The sequence below is a fragment of the Aotus nancymaae genome, unplaced genomic scaffold (assembly GCF_030222135.1).
Source record: "Aotus nancymaae isolate 86718 unplaced genomic scaffold, 86718_ANA_hifiasm-v0.15.2.pri h1tg000022l_1, whole genome shotgun sequence".
NCBI lineage: Eukaryota > Metazoa > Chordata > Mammalia > Primates > Aotidae > Aotus > Aotus nancymaae.
In genome coordinates, this window is record NW_026988435.1 from 36,578,552 (window position 1) to 36,599,418 (window position 20,867).

Sequence of the window (20,867 nt, forward strand, 5' to 3'; positions counted from 1 at the left end):
AGCCTGTCTGCATCCCATCCAGGAGGTCAGCAGAGAAGCCACAGGTCGTGGACTGCAAAGATGCCTCATGCCCTGCCCCAGCCTCCTGAGGGTAAAGGACTATGGCTGCACCATTCCTTCCACCTTCCAAGTCTTGCACATTGTTAGGGTTTGAATGTGTCCCCAAATTCCATGTGCTGGAAATTTAATTCCCCAAGTGGTAATATGGAGAAATGAGGCCTTTCAGAGGTGACTGGTTATGGTGGCCCTGCCCTCATGGATGGATGGATTCATCCACGGACTAATGGGTTCATGGATCAATGGATTATCATGGAAGTGGGACTAGTGGCTTTATAAAAGAGGCGCCAGGTGCAGTGGCTCAGTCCTGTAATCTCAACACTTTGGGAGGCCAAAGCAGGTGGATCACTTGTGATCAGGAGTTCAAGACCAGCCTGGGCAACATGGTGAAACACCGTCTCTACTAAAAATGCAAAAATTAACCAGGCATGGTGGCAGATGCCTATAATCCTAGCTACTCGGGAGGCTGAGATAGGAGAATTGCTTCAACCTGGGAGGCAGAGGTTGCAGTGAGCCAAGATCACAACACTGCCCTCCAGCCTAGGCAACAAAGTGATACCCCATCTCAAAAAAAAAAAAAAAGAGGAAGACACATCTGAGCACCCTAGCACCTTCAGCCCCCCTGACCACCTTGGGATTCTGCAGAGAATCACCACCAGCAAGAAGGCCTTCACCAGATGCAGCCCCTTGACCTTGGACTTCCCAGCCTTCCAAACGGTAAGAAATAAATTCCTTTTCTTTATCAATAACCCAGTTTCAGATATTCTGTTATAAGCAACAGAAACTAAGACACACACAAACATCCCTCCCTGCCCATGTTACCTCAGAACTTTTCAGGGAGGGGGATTCTAGGAAATGCAGTTACAGTTTATCAGAGCTGCTGCAGTGCAAACCCACACAGGCCAAGTCACGGAACTCTGCCGGGTCCCCCTGGGACAGCCATGGCTACCTGACCGGGAGGCCTTCATGTTTTAATACATAGAGAATCACCACTGAGCAGCAAAAAATGTCGCCTTCTTTCTGTCCTCTCCCACCCACTCTCCTGAGGGAGGCAGGAGGAGCCCCTCTAGGCTATTAGAAATGCTTCAGAAAACTGATTGGAAGGTAAGGAATTAATGGAAAGGGACGTGCAGATTCAGGATTTGTAGGGCTGGTGTATATAATATATGGAGCCCCCTTTATAAACAAATACACAATTCAGTATAAAATTAGAAACAAAAGCATTTCTTTTTTTGTGTGTGTGAAGGAGTCTTAACTCTGTCACCCAGGTTGGAGTGCAGTAGCGCAATCTCAGCTCACTGCAACCTCCACCTCCCAGGTTCAAGCAACTCTCATGCATCAGCCTCTCAAATAGTTGGGATTACAGGCACCTGCCACCATGTCTGGCTAATTTTTGTGTTTTTAGTAGAGATGGAGTTTCACCACATTGGCCAGGCTGATCTTGAACTCCTGATCTTCAGCCTCCCAAAGGGCTGGGATTACAGGTATGAGCCACTGCATCTGACCAAAAGTATTTCTTTAGAATGAGAAAACAAAGAGGTTACAATTTTTTTTTTTTTTTTTTTTTTGAGATAGAGTCTTGCTCTGTGGTTCAGGCTAGAGTGCAGTGGTATAATCTCAGCTCACTGCAACCTCCACCTCGTGGGGTTAAGCGAGTCTCCTGTTTTAGCCTCCTGAGTAGCTGCGATTACAGGCACGCACCACCACACCTAGCTAATTTTTGTATTTTTAGTAGAGACAGGGTTTCACCATGTTGGCCAGCCTCTTCTTGAATTCCTGACCTCAGGTGATTCACCTCCCTCACTCTCCCAAAGTGCTGGGATTGCAGGCATGAGCCACCACACCTGGTCTGGTTACAAATTTTTTTAAAGCTGCCAAACACCACTAACATCACAAGATCCAGAAAAGCAAAACACTATCTGTATTGGTTAACTGCCTGATACACTTCCATAGTACTCTTTACTTACAATTTTTTTTTACTGTGACATCTTTGCCTCTATATATGACAAGCTTTTGCAATATTCTCTATAGAAATAGAAAGTTAATTCAGTCTTTCTTCTACCACAATTTATCAAAAATTATTTTTTAATTATTGACAGTATAGAAAAGTTTCTTTAAACTTCACTATTTGTTATCTATCTCTCTATGCCTATGCTATAAAATGTCAAGACATTACTCAAAAATCTCATAGCCACTGCAACGCCACCCTACGTGAGTAGTACATTGGAGGAAAACACTGTAGTACATTGGAAGAGGAAAAAAGACAGAAGCCCAAAGCCCAAACCATTGTGGGCAAAGTCTGTCACTTTGCAGATTTCACAAAAGCTTATGACCATGTGAACACAGAGCCTTCCCATGGCCTGGGAAGAGGCCCCGCAAAGGAGGGTTACTGAAGGTTAAGCTTTCAGTAGCTTCACAGTAAATCTGCCTCCAAAGAGGGGACTGCAGGAGGGCACTCAGGAAGTTAGATGAAATCGTGGAGGCACCACATGATGATGTGGAAGGGTGGACACAGATACAAAGAGCCCAGGATGCTGGATGTCCTTCACATGAAATACCAATAGCTTCGGTTTCCTGTTTTCTTCAGATTGGAGATCTCAGTAGAAGAGTCAGCTGCAGATGACTTCAAGAGTCGTTCAGCCAGGAGGAGCAGAAAAATGTAAATGCAACCCCTGAGAACTGACCTTTCCGGGCAAGTTGCTTTAGGGTTTTTGCAACTACTTCCAATTGTGATACTGAATGCTCGACCTCGGCTTTAGTGTGGCTACCTCTGAACACTCTACCTCAAAGGAGGAGGTTGCAGCCCTTCCTGGCCTTAGTGTAACCAGGCAGCTTAACTTCAAAATGCATTTTAAAACTTTTTTTTCCTTTCCCTTGGGTTTCTAATACGCAATTTTTTTTTTTTTTTTTTTGAGACAGCCTTGCTCTGCTGCCCAGGCTGGAGTACAGTAGTGCAATTTCGGCTCCCAGGTTCAAGCAATTCTCCTGCCTCAGCCTCCCAATTAGCTGGGATTACAGGCACATGTCACCACGCCTGGCTAATTTCTGTATTTTTATTAGAGACGAGGTTTCACTATGTTAGCCAAGCTGATCTTGAACTCCTGACTTCAGGTAATACACCTGCCTCGGCCTCCCAAAGTGCTGGGATTAGAGGTGTAAGCCACCGCGCCCAGCCTCAGTGCATCATTTTTGAAGGGATTCCAACTTATAGCCCAATTTTTTCACATAACACATACATACATCTCTATGTCTCGAAATACCCAATGCATAATTCAATTGTCTGCTAGGTATTTCATCACATATTTTTACGAGCATGGCCAATTTCAAAAGAGTTCTACAAAGAGGAAATACAAGAAAGCGGAAAGAGCAAAAGAAACGCTCTATGTTGCAAAACCCATTTTTGCTAATGCGTCCAGTGGGCTCCCAGGACGACCTGTTTTTAAATTCTTGGCCTCGCTGCACCACGTCCCTCCTTTGCTGCCCTGGTTTTATGACGCATCTTGGAAGAACAGGGCAGATTTAAAACCCTCTCCCAATAGGCGTCAAACTGGACACAGCTGCTAAGGGACTTCCTCCTCGTGCACCGCGGCAGGCTCCAGGGCAAACCCCACGCCGTTACGAAACGCTGGAAGTTTCTGTCTCTCCCTCCCTTCGCTCAGAACCCATTCCCTCCCTAGTGCCCCACCCCTCCTTCACTGGGCCCTAACTCCTTCCCCTTAAAACCCTTTTCAAAAGGGGGTTGACGGGAGGTGAGGGTTGTAGAGAGCCGAGATCGGGCCACTGCACTCCACCTGGCGATAGAGCGAGACTCCCTCTCAAAAGAAAAAAAAAAAAAAGAGGGGGGTTGAAAGCTTAATATGTACTTTGGGGGCTATTAAAGCAAACATTTCGTCCAAAGGGGCGAATCCTCAAATTGTGCGATCAGGCACCTGAGTGGCGGGAGAGGAGAGTGAGGTGGGGGCAGGAGGGGTGGGGGCTCCAGGGAACGCCCGGGGGCCTGGGCCGGGGTCTCGAAGGGCCCCTCCGAAGGGATCGCAGTCCCCGAAGGTGGGCGTCCTGCGTGGCTCCAGTCTCCAGGACGTTTCGGGAGGCTCCGCGCTCTGGGAGGCCGGCTGCGTGGGGTCCCCGCGCGGCGGCCGCAGAGGCCCCCCAGGGCCACGGTTCCTGGATCGGGAAAGTCCCGCGCGGGGCGGGGGCCTCGGGGGAGGGGCAGGGGCGCGGGGGAGGGCGGGGCGGGCTGGGTGCGGGCGGCCGAGCCGGGTCCCCTCCGCCGGCACGCGCCGCCGCCGCTCGGGAAGAGGCGGGTCTTGCGCGCCCTGCTCTCGCCATGGCGGCCCGAGCGGCGACGTGAGCGGCTCCGCGGACCCCGAGCGGGGCCCCGGCCGCGCCCTGAGCTGCCGCTGAGCGCCCGGGGCCATGCGGCCGACGCGGCTGTGGTCGCTGCTGCTGCTGTTCGGAGCCTGCGCCGCGGCCGACGCGCTCCCGCCAGGTGAGCCGGGCCTGGGCCTCCGCGGCGGAACGCGGGCGCAGCCGCTGCGGATGGGGGGTGGGAACTCCCGGATCGGGGGGTGAGGGGAATCTGCAGGGTGCTCAGATCGGGTGGGAAACTTACGGGTTCCCCGGGTGGGGGTCTGCGGGGTGCTAAGAGCGAGAGGGGCCCGGGGGAGCCCTCAGCGGGGCTGGGGTGTGCGGCCAGGAGCTGGGCAGGAGCTGGAAGACTGGGGTGCACCCCTCCCGGCGTCCTGGCCGCCGGGACACTCCTTTCCAGGAGAGGACACTCGCTGCCCCTCCGTGAAGCTGGCACCCTCGGCTGCGCCGCCTCCCCCACGCGCGCGCCCGCGCCTGGAAAGCCAGCGTGGCCCAAGTCTCCGAATTTCTCGGAATGAACAACGGCAGATTGAATCCGGGGCTCGGGCAGGGGCCGCCTCTGCAGGCCACAGGTTCTGCAGCCTGGCCGGACCGCGCTTTGTCCCCGCCGGGAGCGCCTCCCGGGGGCCTGGCTGAAAGCTGGACTCACTCCCTTTGTAGAGGCAGCAGTGGAGCTGGGACCAGCGTCTTGGACCGGCGACCCAGACTCAATTCCGACTTTGGCCGGGGACATGTTTGACCCTGCATGTGAAATCCAGACAGTTCCCGCGGTCATAGAGACGGGGCAGCAGCATTCAGGCAGGGCCCAGAACTATCCGGGTCCCTTCAGTGTTGGGGTGGAGGAGGAAGAGTGTCAATGGAGCCAGGCTTTTATTTACTTATTTATTTTATTACTTTTTGAGACAGGGTGTCGCTCTGTCGCCCAGGCTGGGGTGCAAGTGACCATCTCGGCTACTGCAGCCTCCGCCTCCTGTCCTCAAGCGATCCTCCCACCTCAGCCTCCTGAGGAGGTGGGATTATTGCCCACACCTGGCCAAATGTTTGTTTTTTTGTAGAGAGGAAGAGGTCTCGCTATGTTGCCCAGGCTGGTCTCGAACTCCTGGGCTCCAGCAATCCGCCAGCCTCGGCCTCTGAAAGTGCTAGAATTCAGGCTTGAGGCACCTACGATACTGAGCCACGCTTTTAAAACCGGCTCTGTCCCCACCCAGAGGGCTTCTTACCTGGTGGCCTCCTTAACCTCTGACACCAATTGTCCAGGCTTATGAGCCAAACATCAAAACCAAAAGAAGATCGGGCGCAGTGGCTCACGGCAGAGGTATGGTGATGCACTCCTGTAATCCCAGCTACTCGGAAGGCTGAGGAAGGAGAATCACTTGAACCCGGGAGGTAGAGGTTGCAGTGAGCTGAGACTGTACTCCAGCCTGCAAGACAGAAGCAAGACTCCATCTCAAAAAAAAAAAAAAAGTTTTGGTCTGTGTTGCCAAAGAAAACAAACAAAAAACTGACTGCAGGCACTGTGGCTCACGCCTGTAATACCAGCACTTTGGGAGCCCGAGGCGGGTGGATCATGAGGTCAGGAGTTCTAGACCAGCCTGGCCAATGTGGTGAAAGCCCGTTTCTACTAAAAAATACAAAAATTAGCCAGGCGTGGTGGCGCATTCCTGTAGTCCCAGCTACTCAGGAGGCTGAGGCAGGAGAATCGCTTGAACCTGGGAGGTGGAGATTGCAGTGAGCCAAAATCGTGCCACTGCACTCCAGCCTGGGTGACAGAGTAAGACACCGTCTCACAAAAAAGAAAAAGGGGCAAAAGACCGTAATGACAAAGGTGTAGGGAGAACATTGCTGTGTGTGTATCTGCGTTTGTTTTGCTGGGTTCTTTCCCGTGGAGAGAGTGATAACCATAGATTAGACAGCCCTGAAACTGTCTTGAGAACTTAGAAGATTCTTCCCATTCAAAGCTGTAACATGGTATTAGGGCTTTGTTTCTTCTTCGGGCATTCCTTGCAAAGGCCCTTGGGTTCCATATCTCCTTGATCTGGGGTGCCTTGCACATGAGGAAATTATTAACTGTTTTTCCATGGAAGTCAGACCGATAGGTTCAAATCCTGACTTTACCTGGACTTGGCTTTAAGTCTTGAGCAACATATGTATGCCCCTCCCTAGGCCGCCTCCTACTGAGAGTTGATGATTGCCCTGGTGTGGGATAGGCAGGCCGGTAACTTCATACCAGAGAGAAATGGCTAGTGGTGGTCTGTGGACTGTCTGTGACTCACCTGTGCTGAGTCCAGAGGTTGAGAGAGAGAGATTTAGAAACTTTATAGTTTGACGTTGCCACAACATCCAGGTGCCTGTACATCTTGCTAACAATTAACTTTTATTGTATTCTACAAAAGTTTTGGTCTGGCTGGGTGCGGTGGCTCACGCCTATAATTTTAGCACTTTGGGAAGCCGAGTCAGGTGGATCACCTGAGATCAGGAGTTCAAGACCAGCCTGGCCAACGTGGTGAAACCCCATGTCTACTGAAAATACAAAAATTAGCCCGGGTGTGGTGATGCATGCCTGTAATCCCAGCTACTCGGGAGGCTGAAGGAGAATCAGTTGAACCCAGGAGATGGAGGTTGCAGTGAGCCACGACTGCACTCCAGCCTGCAAGATGGGAGCAAGGCTCCATCTCAAAAAAAAAAAAAAAAAAGTTTTGGTCTGTGTTGCCAAAAAAAACAAACAAACAGACAAAAAACTGACGCCAGGCATGGTGGCTCACGCCTATAATCCCAGCACTTTGGGAGGCCAAGGTGGGTGGATCACCTGAGGTCAGGAGTTCAAGACCAGCCTGGCCAACATGGTGAATCCCTGTCTCTACCAAAAATACAAAAATTAGCTGTGCATGGTGATGCACGCCTGTGGTTCCAGCTACTTGGGAGGCTGGGGCAGGAGAATCACTTGGATTTAGAAGGCAGACATGCAGTGAGCCGAGATCACGCCATTGCACTCCAGCCTGTGTGACAAGAGCAAGACTCTCTCTCAAACAAACAAAAAAAAAACACCTGGTTCCATCGATCCTTTGAAAATTAGTAGCAGCTAGGCCCGGTGGCTCACACCTGTAATCCCAGCACTTTGGGAGGCAGAGGTAGGCAGATCACCTGAGGCTGGAAGTTCCAGACGAGAGTAGCCTGGCCAACATGTTGAAAACCCAGTCTCTACTAAAGCTACAAAAATTAGCCGGGTATGCTGGTGGGCTCCTGTAATCCCAGCTACTCTGGAGGCTGAGGGAGGAGAATCGCTTGAACCTGGGAGGCAGAGGTTGCAGTGAGCTGAGATGATGCAACTGCACTCCAGCTTGGGCGACAGAGAAAGACTCTGTCTCAAAAAAAAAAAGAAAAAAGAAAAAGAAAAGAAAAGTAAAAAGAAAGCTAGTAGCGCTTTAAACTAATCTCTATTTTGCAACTATTTGAACATTTTCATATTAAACAGCTTAAAAACAAACCCAATGCATGTTTTCAAGAGAAACTTTTTTAGTCAAAACACAAAGTGAAAATATTCAAAATGATTATATGGCAAATGGGTGGTAGAAGGGTTTTCACACTTTCCCATAACTTACAGGTGTAATTATGAAATTGCTTTTATGGTCGGAGAACAAAAAGAGTGTTGGAAACTTTTTTTTTTTGAGACAGTATCTCTCCATCACCCCAGCTGCAGTGCAGTGACATCATCACAGCTCACTGCAGCCTCGGCCTCCCGGGCTCAAGGCATCCTCCCACCCCAGCCTTCTGAGTAGCTGGGACTACAGCGCATGCCACCATACCTGACTAATTTTTGTATTTTTTGTAGAGATGGGGTTTTATCATGTTGTCCAAGCTGGTCTGGAACTCCTGGGGTCAAGAGATCCACCCTCCTCAGCCTCCCAAAGTGCTAGGATTATAGATGAGAGCCACCCAGCCTGACTCCAGAAGCACATTTTTTAAAGGGAGACACAGTATCTATCCCTTAGAGTTGTTATAAGGATAGAATATATAAAATATGGGACCTAAGGCAATTTGTAGCAATGCCGTGTTAAGTAGTAGTAGCTATTTGCTCTAGATAGAAAAATGTAACCAACGGCATAAACCCGCAGTAAATCAACAGACAGTTTGGTTAGTTACCTGAGTGTTGAGGAATTAAGGCTTCTATTTGTAAGTGTAGCGGCTGCTGCTGACTTTTTCAGGGAATTGGATATGTACTGTGCCACAGAATTTTTTTTTTTTTTTTTTTTTTTGTGATGGAGTCTGTGTCACCAGGTTGGAGTGCAGTGGTACAGTCTCAGTTTACTGCAACCTCTGCCTCTCAGGTTCAAGTGATTCTCCTTCCTCAGCCTCCCAAGTGGCTGGGACTACAGGCTCATGCCACCATGCCCGGCTAGTTTTTTGTATTTTAGTAGAGACAGGGTTTCACCATGTTGACCAGGATGGTCTCAGTCTCCTAACCTCGTGATCCACCCATGGTCTCCCAAAGTGCTGGGATTACAGGCGTGAGTCACCGCGCCTGGCTGCAACAGAATTTGTTATCATTATTTGCTGACTTCAACATCCAAAGCTTCTCATATGCCTAGAGACCACCGAGAAAGACAGTAAGTACCCAGCAACTTAAAAACCATTGCATGTGAATGTCCACTGCGTAAGCTGCTGAATGTTCATAATCTCAGCATGTGAAAATATCATGTAGCCGGAATGTTTTTGCTACCTTTATAAATGATCATGATAGTAACATTTATTGTGCCACTATTCTAGGTCAGATGAGTTGCCAAGTGCTTTATATACATTCCTCTCTTAATTTTCTCAGCCATTCTTTCAAAGTAGGTTATATCTCCATTTTACTCCCTAGAAAGTCAAACCTCTTGATAGGAAGAGCCAAATAATCTAGGTCAATAACTTGATGTCTAGTTTATTTTTATTTTTATTTTTTGAGATGGAGTCTTGCTCTGTCACCCAGGCTAGAATGCAGTGGTACAATCTCGGCTCACTGCAACCTCCACCTCCCGGGTTCAAGCGATTCTCCTGCCTCAGTCTCCTGAGTAGCTGAGACTAAAGGCGCATGCCACCACACCCAGCTAATTTGTGTATTTTTAATAGAGATGGGGTTTCACCATGTTGGCCATGATGGTCTCGAACTCCCAGCCTCAGGTGATCCACCCACCTCAGCCTCCCAAAGTGCTAGGATTACAGGCATGAGCCACCGCGCCTGGCCCTCCTACTCTTAAATATGCATAAAGTCTGAAATGCCTGGATCTGGGATAGATAGATGAAAGGCATCAGGATGGGTCAGGAAGGCAGAGTTTCTTCACTGGTTGTTTTTTTTTTTTTCCTTCACCGGTTGTTAAATGCTCCTAGTGTTAGGCCCTGAGCGTATAAAAATTATTAAGACAATCAATATAGAGAATAGTGTACTTAGAGACATTGTCAGAAGAACAAATAAGGTAAGTGCATTACTGTATGTACTATAATAGATATACATACACTATCTGCCATGATTTTTCAAAAATACTATAATAGAAATATTTTAAAATGTTATAGGACACTACTTGCCAAGAAGAGTTGAGGAAAGTGCAATAGAGGAAGAACAAACTGAGCTGGGTTTTGAAGCATGAATAGGAGTTTCAGATTAAAAAAAAAGAAGAAATAAAATGTACAAATTATGTAGACCCAAAAGAAAATAGGGTAGAGTTTATGGTGTTGTAGAGAGTGGTGATGATTCATCTGTTTGGGATAAGATCGTGAAGGATTTTCAGCTTACTCAAGTCTGAACTCTACCCTCTATGCCAGGAATTGGCAAACATTTTCTGTAAAGAAGTAGACAGTATGTATTCAGGTGGTTATAGAAGTTTGATGAAATGGCTGATTTCTGACTTCGACATGGCGTTTGAGACCACCTGGGGGGAGTGCTCGGGTCACGCTTATGTTTAAACGTGTGGTTATTTTTTCCTCTTGCTTTTCCTCATGTCCCTTGGTTTCCTAAGCTAGGGTTTTGGAAATGAAAGTTTGACAGTTGAGTCACTTAAAACGCCCTCTCTACGCATGTGCTTTGCCTTCTTTAAAGCATTGCCTTTGAGGAATAAGAATAATTGTTCTCTAATGTAGTGTAAGACTTGGGATTCAACCATTAATCCATTAGTCCAGTTCAATAAGCTTCATTTTTTTGTTGTTGGTAGCAGGGTCCCTTTTATGGGAGAACATACCAATAACTGCCGTGCCTTTGGGGAAGTTTCAGTTTATTAAAAGCAGTTACATCCCAGCACTTTGGGAGGCCGAGATGGGTGGATCACGAGGTCAAGAGATCGAGACCATCCTGGTCAACATGGTGAAACCTCGTCTCTACTAATACAAAAAATTAGCTGGGCATGGTGGCGCATGCCTGTAATCCCAGCTACTCAGGAGGCTGAGGCAGGAGAATTGCCTGAACCCAGGAGGCGGAGGTTGCGGTGAGCCGAGATCGCACCATTGCACTCCAGCCTGGGTAACAAGAGTGAAACTCCGTCTCAAAAAAAAAAAAAAAAAAGCAGTTACAGATATATTACAGATGTAGTAGATTATACGGGAAGTTCCTCAACAGGCAAGAAGGTTCAGCAAGTTTGTTGTCTTGATTATAATAACTTTCTTTTTCCAAGACCGAGTCTTGCTCTGTTGCCCAGGCTGGAGTGCAGGGGCATGATCTCGGCTCACTGCAACCTCTGCGCCCCAGATTCAAGTGATTCTCTGCATCAGCCTCCCGAGTAGCTGGGATTACAGGTGCACGCCACCACACCTGGCTAATTTTTGTATGTTTAGTAGAGATGGGGTTTCACCATCTTGGCCGGGCTGGTCTTAAACTCCTGACCTTGTGATCCACCAGCTTCAGCCTCCCAAAGTGCTGGGATTACAGGCATGGGCCACCACGCCCAGCCTACCATAACATTTTTTTTTTTTTTTTGAGACAATCTCACTTTGTCACCCAGGCTGCAGTACAGTGGCACAATCTTGGCTCATTGCATCCTCTACCTGCCAGGTTCAAGTTATTCTTGTGCTTCAGCCTCCCAAGTAGCTGGAATTGCAGGTGTGCACCACCATGCCTGGCTAATTGTTATATTTTTAGTAGAGACAGGGCTTCACCATGTTGACCAGCTGGTCTCGAACTCCCAACCTCAGGTGATCCTCCTGCCTCAGCCTCCCAAAGTGCTGGGATTACAGGCATGAGCCACCACGCCCATCCGATTACAATAACTTTTTACATGTTATATTTTTAAAATTCATCACTTATAATCTAAAATTTATGCTCAGCACAGCAGACTTTGGTGACGTACACAAGAATGGTGCAATGATTCAGCAGCTATTCATGGTAAGACGAGAGCAGTGAGGTGTAACCTGTATGAATCCTGCATCTCACAGCCACGGTGCTCTCTCTCCAGCCTTCCAGCCCTGGTGATTCCCACTGGGGGCCACGTGGCCTGAAACACAGAGGCTAGGCTGCCCAAGCACAGGCCCCCTGACCTGCAAAAAGGACGGTCTTATCACAGATGCACAATTTTTGGTGCTTACCTGTGGCATTTGCAAGTCTGAGATAGGTTTTCTTCTATTAATGTGAAAAGAGAGGGGATAATAGGAAACTTGGATATAAAGCAGGACCGTAGTATGTGGGCCATCTCTTAAACCTCAGTGAAATGGAAGTTGAAGGAAGTGGAAGGCTGGCATGGGAACCCCACCTTTTACAGGGATACCCTTTTGCTGTTCCATGCGTCGGTCGGGGTGGAAGCCCTTCCTTGTCCCCACCCTCCCCCAGAGCCCCTTGGTTGCTTCCTTTCTCAACTGAATGCTTTGATTGGGGAGCTGGAGGTGCCCAGAGAGGGAGGGCAGGAAGAAGAGAATATTTCTCCTGGTTCCTCCCCAGAGACGGGAGATGGTGAACAGGGGTGTGGAGGGCGGAGTAATTGTCCCCAAAGATGTCTACATCCTCTTCCTCAGAGCCTGTGAACCTGGGAATGTGCTGCCTGACATACAACAGGGACTTTGCACATGTAACTTCAGAGCCCAGACGTGGGGAGATGGTCTTGCATTGTTGAGCCAGGTGGCCTCATACCATCACAGGGTTCCCAAAAGAGGGAGCTGAGGCAGAAGGGTTGGTACCAGAGAGAAAAGAAGGATCCGGCCAACCTTGCTGGAGGAAGGCACCCTGAACCAAAGAATGGGAGTGCCCTCTAGAAGACAAGGAAATGGGTTCTCCCCTGGAGCCTCCCGAAGGACCCCAGCCCTGCTTGTAGGGAAGCCATGAGCCTCACATGTTGGTGGGCCAGAATGTAGGGATCAGCGAGTCCCACACTGGGCACCAGAACATAGGGAGCCAGCCCTACATCACCTGTGAGTACCCCGCGTTCGGAAGTGATGGCCCCCTGGTCCCACTTTTTCTCTTAATCTTTTTCTCATTCCTTTGTCACCACCGAACTCGGGGTACCCACGGGTGATGTAGGGCTGGCTCCCTACATTCTGGTGCCCAATGTGGGACGCATGGATCCCTACATTCTGGAGCATGACCTGTGGGGCTTATGGCTCCCCTACACTGCTGATTACCTGACTTCAGTCAGTGAGACTGACTTTAAACTTCTGAATGGCAGAACTGCAAACAAACAAATCTGGATTTGATTATTTATTTATTTTTAGAGATAGGGTCTCTCTATGTTGGCCAGGCTAGAGTGCAGTGGCTGTTCACAGGGGTGATCATAGTGCATGCACTACAGCCTCGAACTCCTGGCCTCCAGTGATCCTCCCTTCTCGGCCTCTTGAGCAGCTGGCACTATAGGTGTGTGCCCCCACACCCGGCTAAATCTGGGTTGTGTGGAGCCACTAGGTTAGTGGTAATGTGTTACAGTAGTAAGAGGAACCTAGTACAGCGAATAAAAGGCTTTGTCAGATTTTTGAATGCCCAGCCCTAAGCAGGCACTCACCCTGTTCCCAGAAAGAGCCGGGTCCAGCTGCATTTTCTTGTGGCCCCAATAACTAGGAGCAGACAAACTAGGAAAAAGGGAATTTATTGCTGTAACGGGACACAGGGGGAAGGTTGGAGCTAATTCCATGAGACCAACTCAAAGCGTTACCATTTTCTTAGTGCTTATATAGATTTGGGTTGTGTGCCTGTGTGCGGTATTGCACGTGTCTAAGTCTATGGGTAACTAATTTTGTTTCAACTAGAAGGTTAGAGAACGAAAAGGTGCTTTCTAAGTCTAATCAAGCTGTGAGGGCCCCGGTACCTTCAAAGCCTGTCTCCTAACTTCTATTTAATGAGGACTGTGGTACTGGAGTGTTTATTTATTTTTGAGATGGAGTGTCGCTCTGTCGCCCAGGCTGGGGTGTAGTGGTGCCCTCGGCTTGCTGCAACCTCCGCCTCCCAGGTTCAAGCCATTCTCCTGCCTCAGCCTCCCAAGTAGCTGGGACTCCAGGTGTGTGCCAGCATGCCCAGCTATGTTGTATTTTTTGTAGAGATGGGGTTTCACCGTGTTGGCCAGGCTGGTCTCAAACTCCTGACCTCAGGTGATCCACCCACCTTGCCTCCCAAAGTGCTAGGATTACAGGCATGAGCCACTGCACCCCGCCAGGAGTGTTAATTTCTATCTCATCTCATTTACAGTTTGGTCTAGAGAGCTGCCTTCGACTCTCCAAAAAATCTGTTCCAACAGCTGCCTCTGTTATCTCGACTTGCTCCAGGTTTGGGAGAAGCCTGTGAAGGACGTGTGTTTCATTTCTGGCTTTGATGTCTGGGCATCAGTTTCCCTGGGTTTAATTCTTAGCTTAATGTTAAGGCAGCGCTGTGGAAATTTGTCTGTGTAGCTAGGGTGCTATGCAGGCCGCCTGTGTGACTGTCAGGGAGAACTGACCCGCCACAATGCGTCTCTGGAAGCAGGCATTCAGTCCCCAGCTCACCTTGGGGATTGCTAGGTCATAGCAGCCACGCCCAGTAGGCCTGCCTCCCACCACGCGGCTTTACCTGTGCCTCCAGCTCAGGTTGTCGTGAGGCCTACTGTGTGTCAGGAGAAGTGTTGTTAGCTGGTTGGATGAAGATCACCCAGAGCTCGTAGGTGTGGAGGGGAAGGGCATCCTATAACTAAATGAGTGGCCGGAGACTTGGCTTTCTGAAGAAGAGCCAGTGGTCAGGCTGTTGGCTGATCTCTTTGAGGTTGTATTCACTTCCCAAAAATGTGTGGCTTGAATTTCCTGCTTTGAATTCTGGAACGGCATATTTTTCTAACCTTTCTTCCACCTTCTGGTCATTTCTCATTAATCTTTTTGGTCAAAAGTCTTTTCTTAATTATGTTTTCTTTCTGAGACAAAAGGCTCCCTGTGAAGTATCTGCTTGGGGAAGGGAGGAGCTGAAGTTGTTTCTTCCAGATCGCCCCAAAGGGAGGGATTCTGATATTGATGGTGTTTCCAGGAAAGTATATCCTTTTCTTTCTCTGTTTATTATTTTTTTTGCTTTGTTTTGAGACAGAATCTCACTCTGTTGCCCAGGGTGGAGTGCAGTGGCTCGATCTCAACTCACTGCAAACTCTGCCTCCTGGGTTCAAGCAATTCTCCTGCCTCAGCCTCCTGAGTAGCTGAGATTACAGGCAATCACCACTGCACCCAGCTAAGTTTTGTATTTTTAGTAGAGATAACGTTTTGCCATGTTGGCCAGGCTGGTCTTGAACTCCTGACCTCAAGTGATCTGCCTGCTTTGGCCTCCCAAAGTGCTGGGATTACAGGTGTGAGCCACTGTGCTTGGCCATATTGTCCCCTAATTTTAATGTGCATGAGAAGCAACTTGTTCAAAATGCAGATTTCCTGGTCTGGGTTGGGGCCTGGGGACCTGCATTTTAACCAGCACCCCAGTGATTGTGATGCTGGGGGTCCTTGAGAAACACAACAGCTCTGACGGTGCCCAGAAGTCGGCACTCCTTGCCCTCTCCCCACACCTTGGGCTTTGTGTACCCGATTTAGGGTGTTTGTGCATGTGTAATGCACACATGTGTATGCGTATTTGTGGACATTTACCAGACACTCCCTTGGTACTAAATCTGAAGCTAATGCGTGTCACATGGTCACCACTTTAGTCTTCCCCACAGCCCTGTGGGTGTACCATTATTGATCCCTTATTCCTGAAAAAGAAACTCAAGCTCAGACAGGTGAAGTGACCTGCCCCAAGCCCGATGCACTTGCTAATGGTAGAACTGAGACCCCAGTCTAGCCAGACTCCAGGGCCCAGGACCTGTTCGTAACACATGGGACCCGCAGGCAGAAAGGCTGCCCCAGGCGCCCCTCTTCTTTTTTCACTGCCTGTACCAGTAGGGCCATCTTTGTAGCCAAAAGTCGGGGTGTGGGGCCATGCCCGGGGGGCCTGGTAATGCCATTTGTGCACTTTCACAAAAACTGAGTTGTATGAATGATGTAGGTAATGTGCATTGAAACATTTTTGTAATAATTTCCTCTCTCTCCTCCCCTCCCCGCTTCTTATTCTCTGTCCCTCTCAAGACTCTCTCTCCCAGCTGCCCGCTCCTCAGCAGCCGAGGATTCGCCTATACAACGAAGAACAGGTCCTGAGTTGGGAGCCAGTGACCCTGAGCAATGGCACGAGGCCTGTGGTCTACCGGGTGCAGTTTAAATAGTAAGCCAGTATTTCTGTTGGATCCTTGCTGGGAGCTGTGGGGGCATCGTGGGGAACCCTAGGGCCACCTACTAGTTCCCGCCTCTGTGCACGGTTTGTTATCAAACCCGTGGGAAGCACATCTTTCTTGGAACTTGTAAAACCTCTGAGGACAGAGGTTCCACAACCTCCCACTCATCTGAAGGCTTAAACTAAACTGGCGGTCACGACTCTGCTGTCTAACCACACAGCTTCTTGCTTTGGTGGAAAGTTTATTCTTTTCCTGGTTTCAGGAGAAGGGTTATAAAAATAGGCTTCCGCCATGGAAGGGCAGGGGCAGCTTTCAGTCTTCATCTTTGGGCTTAAAAATCTGACTGATTTAACCTTATAGACCAAATAGGGCCTGATCGGAAATGTTTTTGGTTAATTACAATGAATCCTTAGTTTCTCAACTGGTTTTCCATTTTGTATATTATCCTGTCTCCTTCATCTTTCTCTTACCTCTTCAAGCTTCTGCAGAATTGGCCATCACTTGATTTGCAATATAAATACATATAGAGGCCAGGCGCAGTGGCTCATGCCTATAATCCTAGCACTTTGGGAGGCTGAGGCAGGCAGATCACAAGGTCAGGAGTTAGAGACCAGCCTGGCCAATATGGTGAAACCCTGTCTCTACTAAAAATACAAAAATTAGCCAGGCGGGGTGGCGGGCACCTGTAGTCCCAACTACTCAGGAGGCTGAGGCAGGAGAATCACTTGAACTCAGGAGGCGGAGGTTGCAGCGAGCCAAGATCGCACCACTGCACTCCAGCCTGGGCGACAGAGCAAGACTCCGTCTCAAAAAAATACGTACATACAAAGTCCGCATCCTTTGTTATTTTTGTCTACGTTGTTAAGTAGGTTAATTAAAGAGTAAGGTAAAGTTATTGGCCAAGTCATTTTGTACTATTCGGTAAACCAAATGTAAACACATGATGATGTCCAGTGCTGATGAGATGGGATTGGCGTTCACCTGTATTCACCTGATGCTGTTTGCAGAGTCAATTAGCATAGTCATTTCAGAGAGTAATTCTACCAGACATCTGAAGTTGTGGAAATGTCCATAGTAGCTTTCCTGTGTGTGTGTATGTCGTTGTTGTTGTTGTTTTGAGACAGAGTCTCCCTGTATCGCCCAGGCTGGAGTGCAGTAGCATGATCTCAACTCACTGCAACCTCCACCTCTGGAATTCAAGTGATTTTCATGCCTCCCGAGTAGCTGGGACTACAGGCATGAACTACCATGGCTGGCTAATATGTATATTTTTAGTAGAGATGGGGTTTTGCCATGTTGGCCAGGCTGGTCTCAAATTTCAGCCTCAAATGATCTGCCCGCCTGGGCCTCCCAAAGTGCTGGGTCACCGCACCCAGCCTTCATCATAGTTTTACCATACACAGGTAATTCAACCCCCATCAAAAAAAAAAAGAGAAACCAAAACTACAATCATGAAGAGATACACGGAAGTGTATATTCGTATCCCTCAGTAGGAAGATGGCAAATTGTAGCCTGCTATTATGCTTGAGCGCTAAACCACAGGCAGCCACTAGAAAGCATAATTACATGTCATCTGGTAGAAGCTGCAGCTCCCTGAACTTTGGCATGTATTTGGTGTTTTTATTTCTTATTTTTGTTAAAGTAAATTTTTATTCATGTTATACTGAAAAGTTGCGAGTGGTGTGTATTTAATGTCAAGAATAGAAAGGGGCCGATCACAGTGGCTCCCACCTGTAAACAACAAAAAAAGAAAAGTAATGTGGAAAAATTGCAGGCAATTGATTTGTTAGAGGAGTAGCTTTCTAGATAACTTTTTTTTTTTTCTTTGAGACAAAGTCTCTGTCGCCCAGACTGGAGTACAGTGGCCCAATCTCGGCTTACTGCAACCTCCACCTCCCAGGTTCAAGCGATTCTCATGCCTCAGCCTTTTGTGTAGCTAGGATTGCAAGTGTGTGCCACCCTACCTGGTTCAGATAACTGCTTCTTATGCTTTTTGGTTTTTTTTTTTTTAGACAAGGTCTCACTCTGTCCCCCAGGCTGTAGTACAATGGCATGATCATGGCTCAGTGCAGCCGCAACTTCCTGGGCTCAAGAGATCCTCCCACTTTAGCCTCCCAAGTAACTGGGACTACAGGCGTATGCCACTGCACCCAGCTAATTTTTAATTTTTTGAAGGGACGGGATTTCACCATGTTGCCCAGGCTGGCCTTGAACTCTTGGGCTCAAGTGGTCTACCCACCTCAACCTCCCAAAGTGCTGGAATTACAGGTATGAGCCATCACACTGGCCTTTCTTATTCATTTTTATTTTTATTTTTATTTTTTTTTTGAGACGGAGTTTCGCTCTTGTTACCCAGGCTGGAGTGCAATGGCGCGATCTCGGCTCACCGCAACCTCCGCCTCCTGGGTTCAGGCAGTTCTCCTGCCTCAGCCTCCTGAGTAGCTGGGATTACAGGCACGCGCCACCGTGCCCAGCTAATTTTTCGTATTTTTAGTAGAGACGGGGTTTCACCATGTTGACCAGGATGGTCTCGATCTCTTGACCTCATGATCCACCTGCCTCGGCCTCCCAAAGTTCTGGGATTACAGGCGTGAGCCACCGCGCCCAGCCTCTTATTCATTTTTAAATGTCTGTTGTAACAGTATTTGCTTAGTAGAAATGGGTGCTAAACTAAGGTTTGAGAGTTATCTCCATATCACATTTATCTGTTCCCTCAGTAGTTATAAATCACCAACATTAAGTCACATATAATTAATGGAGCAATCCACCACAACAGGCTACACAATTTTAGCCCCAATGTGAGACCCCTTATTCAAAAAGTATTAAGCATTTCAAGATGGCAACTGCAGAGCATCAACTGAAGTGCCTTTGTAAGAACGCAGCTTGATGTGGGTGCTCAGGCCAGATGCCATGAAGCTGGCTACCCTCAGCATTCAGCAAACGTAAGACCCTCGCGCTACACAAGAAGCTTGCTGGGAGAGTCCCAGCTGATGTATTGACTTAGCCTTGACAGCTGATTTATGGGCTTAGCATTTCTTGGCCTTGAACAGGGAAGTATGTTTGCAGGTTTTCATAAGAGATGCTTCTAAAAATAGGAGAAAATGTTATTGCATTTTTAAAAAAACCTTTGACAGAGTTTCATATGATAGACTAACCTGTTTCACTTTGTCTTTTTTTCAGAAAGCATTTTGTAGATATTTTCTCAGTGATAGAGGTTGGATTTTTTTTTTATTATTATTTGAGACAGAATCTCACTCTGTCATCCGGGCTGGAGTGTGGGGGTGCGATCTCGGCTCACTGCAACCTTTGGTTCAGTGCAACCTCCACCACCCCGGTTCAAGCGATTCTCCTGCCTCAGACTCCCAAGTAGCTGGAATTATAGGCGTGTACCACCACGCCCAGCTGATTTTTGTATTGTACACCCCCTCGTGGGGGTGTGGCACTGGGACTCTGGGAAAGGCACTGTCATTCACAAGGATGTGTGGCCATGTATTTGGCAGGGTTTTCATATGGGTGAGATACATCCTCTTTAAATGGGCAGCTATGGGGTGGAAAGAAACTCTGCAACAGCAGGAAGCAGGACTCCATTCCCAAGACATAGGCGACAGAGACTGAGTTTGAAATATTAAAATCAGTTCTGGGATGGAATGGGAGAAAATATTTGCAAGCCATTTGTATGCAGAATAGATACCAAACTCTTACAATTCAACAGTTAAAAGACAATTAAAAACCACAGCTGGGCACAGTGGATCACGCCTGTAATCCCAGCACTTTGTGAGGCTGAGGCGGGAGGACTACTTGAATCTAGGAGTTCAAGACCAGCCTGGGCAACATAGAAGGACTCTAGCTCTACAAATAAAAATAGAAGTTGTGGCTGGTCATGGTGGCTCACACTTGTAATCCCAGCACTTTGGGAGGCTGAGGTGGGCAGATCACATGAGGCCAGGAGTTTGAGGCCAGCCTGGCCAACATGGTGAAACCCCATCTCTACTAAAAAAAAAAAATACAAAAATTAGCTGGGTGTGGTGGCTTGTGCCTGTAGTTCCAGCTACTCAGGAGGCTGAGGCACAAGAATCACTTCAATCCAGGAGGCAGAGGTTGCAGTGAGCTGAGATTGCACCACTGCACTCCAGCCTGGGTGACAGATTGAAACTGAAAAGAAAAAAAAGGAAAAATGTATGGTATATATAAATCGTATCTCAATAAAACTGTTTTGAACAAAAGGTCTGGGGAAACTGCCACGTGAAGCAGAGAGAATCCTCAAACTCACCCTTGTCAGGGAAAGGAAAAGAAAAAAAGAAAAAGCAGAGAGAATTCTGTAAATTGAAATCCCTTTTTTCCTTCCCAGCAGCGGTGATGAATGGCTGACGGTGGACACGTCCATAGGGGTAAATTGTACGCAGATCACAGCGACAGAGTGTGACTTCACTGCTGCCAGCCCCTCAGCGGGCTTCCCAATGGATTTCAATGTCACTCTACGCCTTCGAGCTGAGCTGGGAGCACTCCATTCTGCCTGGGTGACAATGCCTTGGTTTCAACACTATCGGAATGGTAAGAGAACTTGGGAATAGAACTTCCTTTATACTTCCCAGGTTTTCTTCACTTGCAGTATCAACTTCACACACCTCTGTCCTGCCTCTCACCCTAAATGGCCAACAGACAAATGGATAGGATGGTCATACCCACCCTCTGACCTTAGAGGCTGATGCTAGTGGCGTGTGATTTGCTAAACCAGGGGTTGGCCAACTACAGCCTGCAGGCCAAATCTGGCCCACCACTTGTTTTTGTAAATAAAGT

The 20,867-nt window shown here is 48.2% G+C and overlaps 1 protein-coding gene across 1 annotated transcript in view; it reads left to right on the forward strand.

Moving 5' to 3' along the window:
- The first annotated feature begins 4,473 nt into the window (after window positions 1-4,473).
- Window positions 4,474-20,867, forward strand: part of IFNGR2 (interferon gamma receptor 2) — a 30,265-nt gene continuing 13,871 nt past the window's right edge. The window contains exons 1-3 of the mRNA XM_064379999.1: window positions 4,474-4,546; window positions 15,928-16,060; window positions 20,419-20,621. Coding sequence (XP_064236069.1) covers window positions 4,474-4,546; window positions 15,928-16,060; window positions 20,419-20,621 — 409 coding nt within the window. The remainder of the gene's footprint in view (window positions 4,547-15,927; window positions 16,061-20,418; window positions 20,622-20,867) is intronic.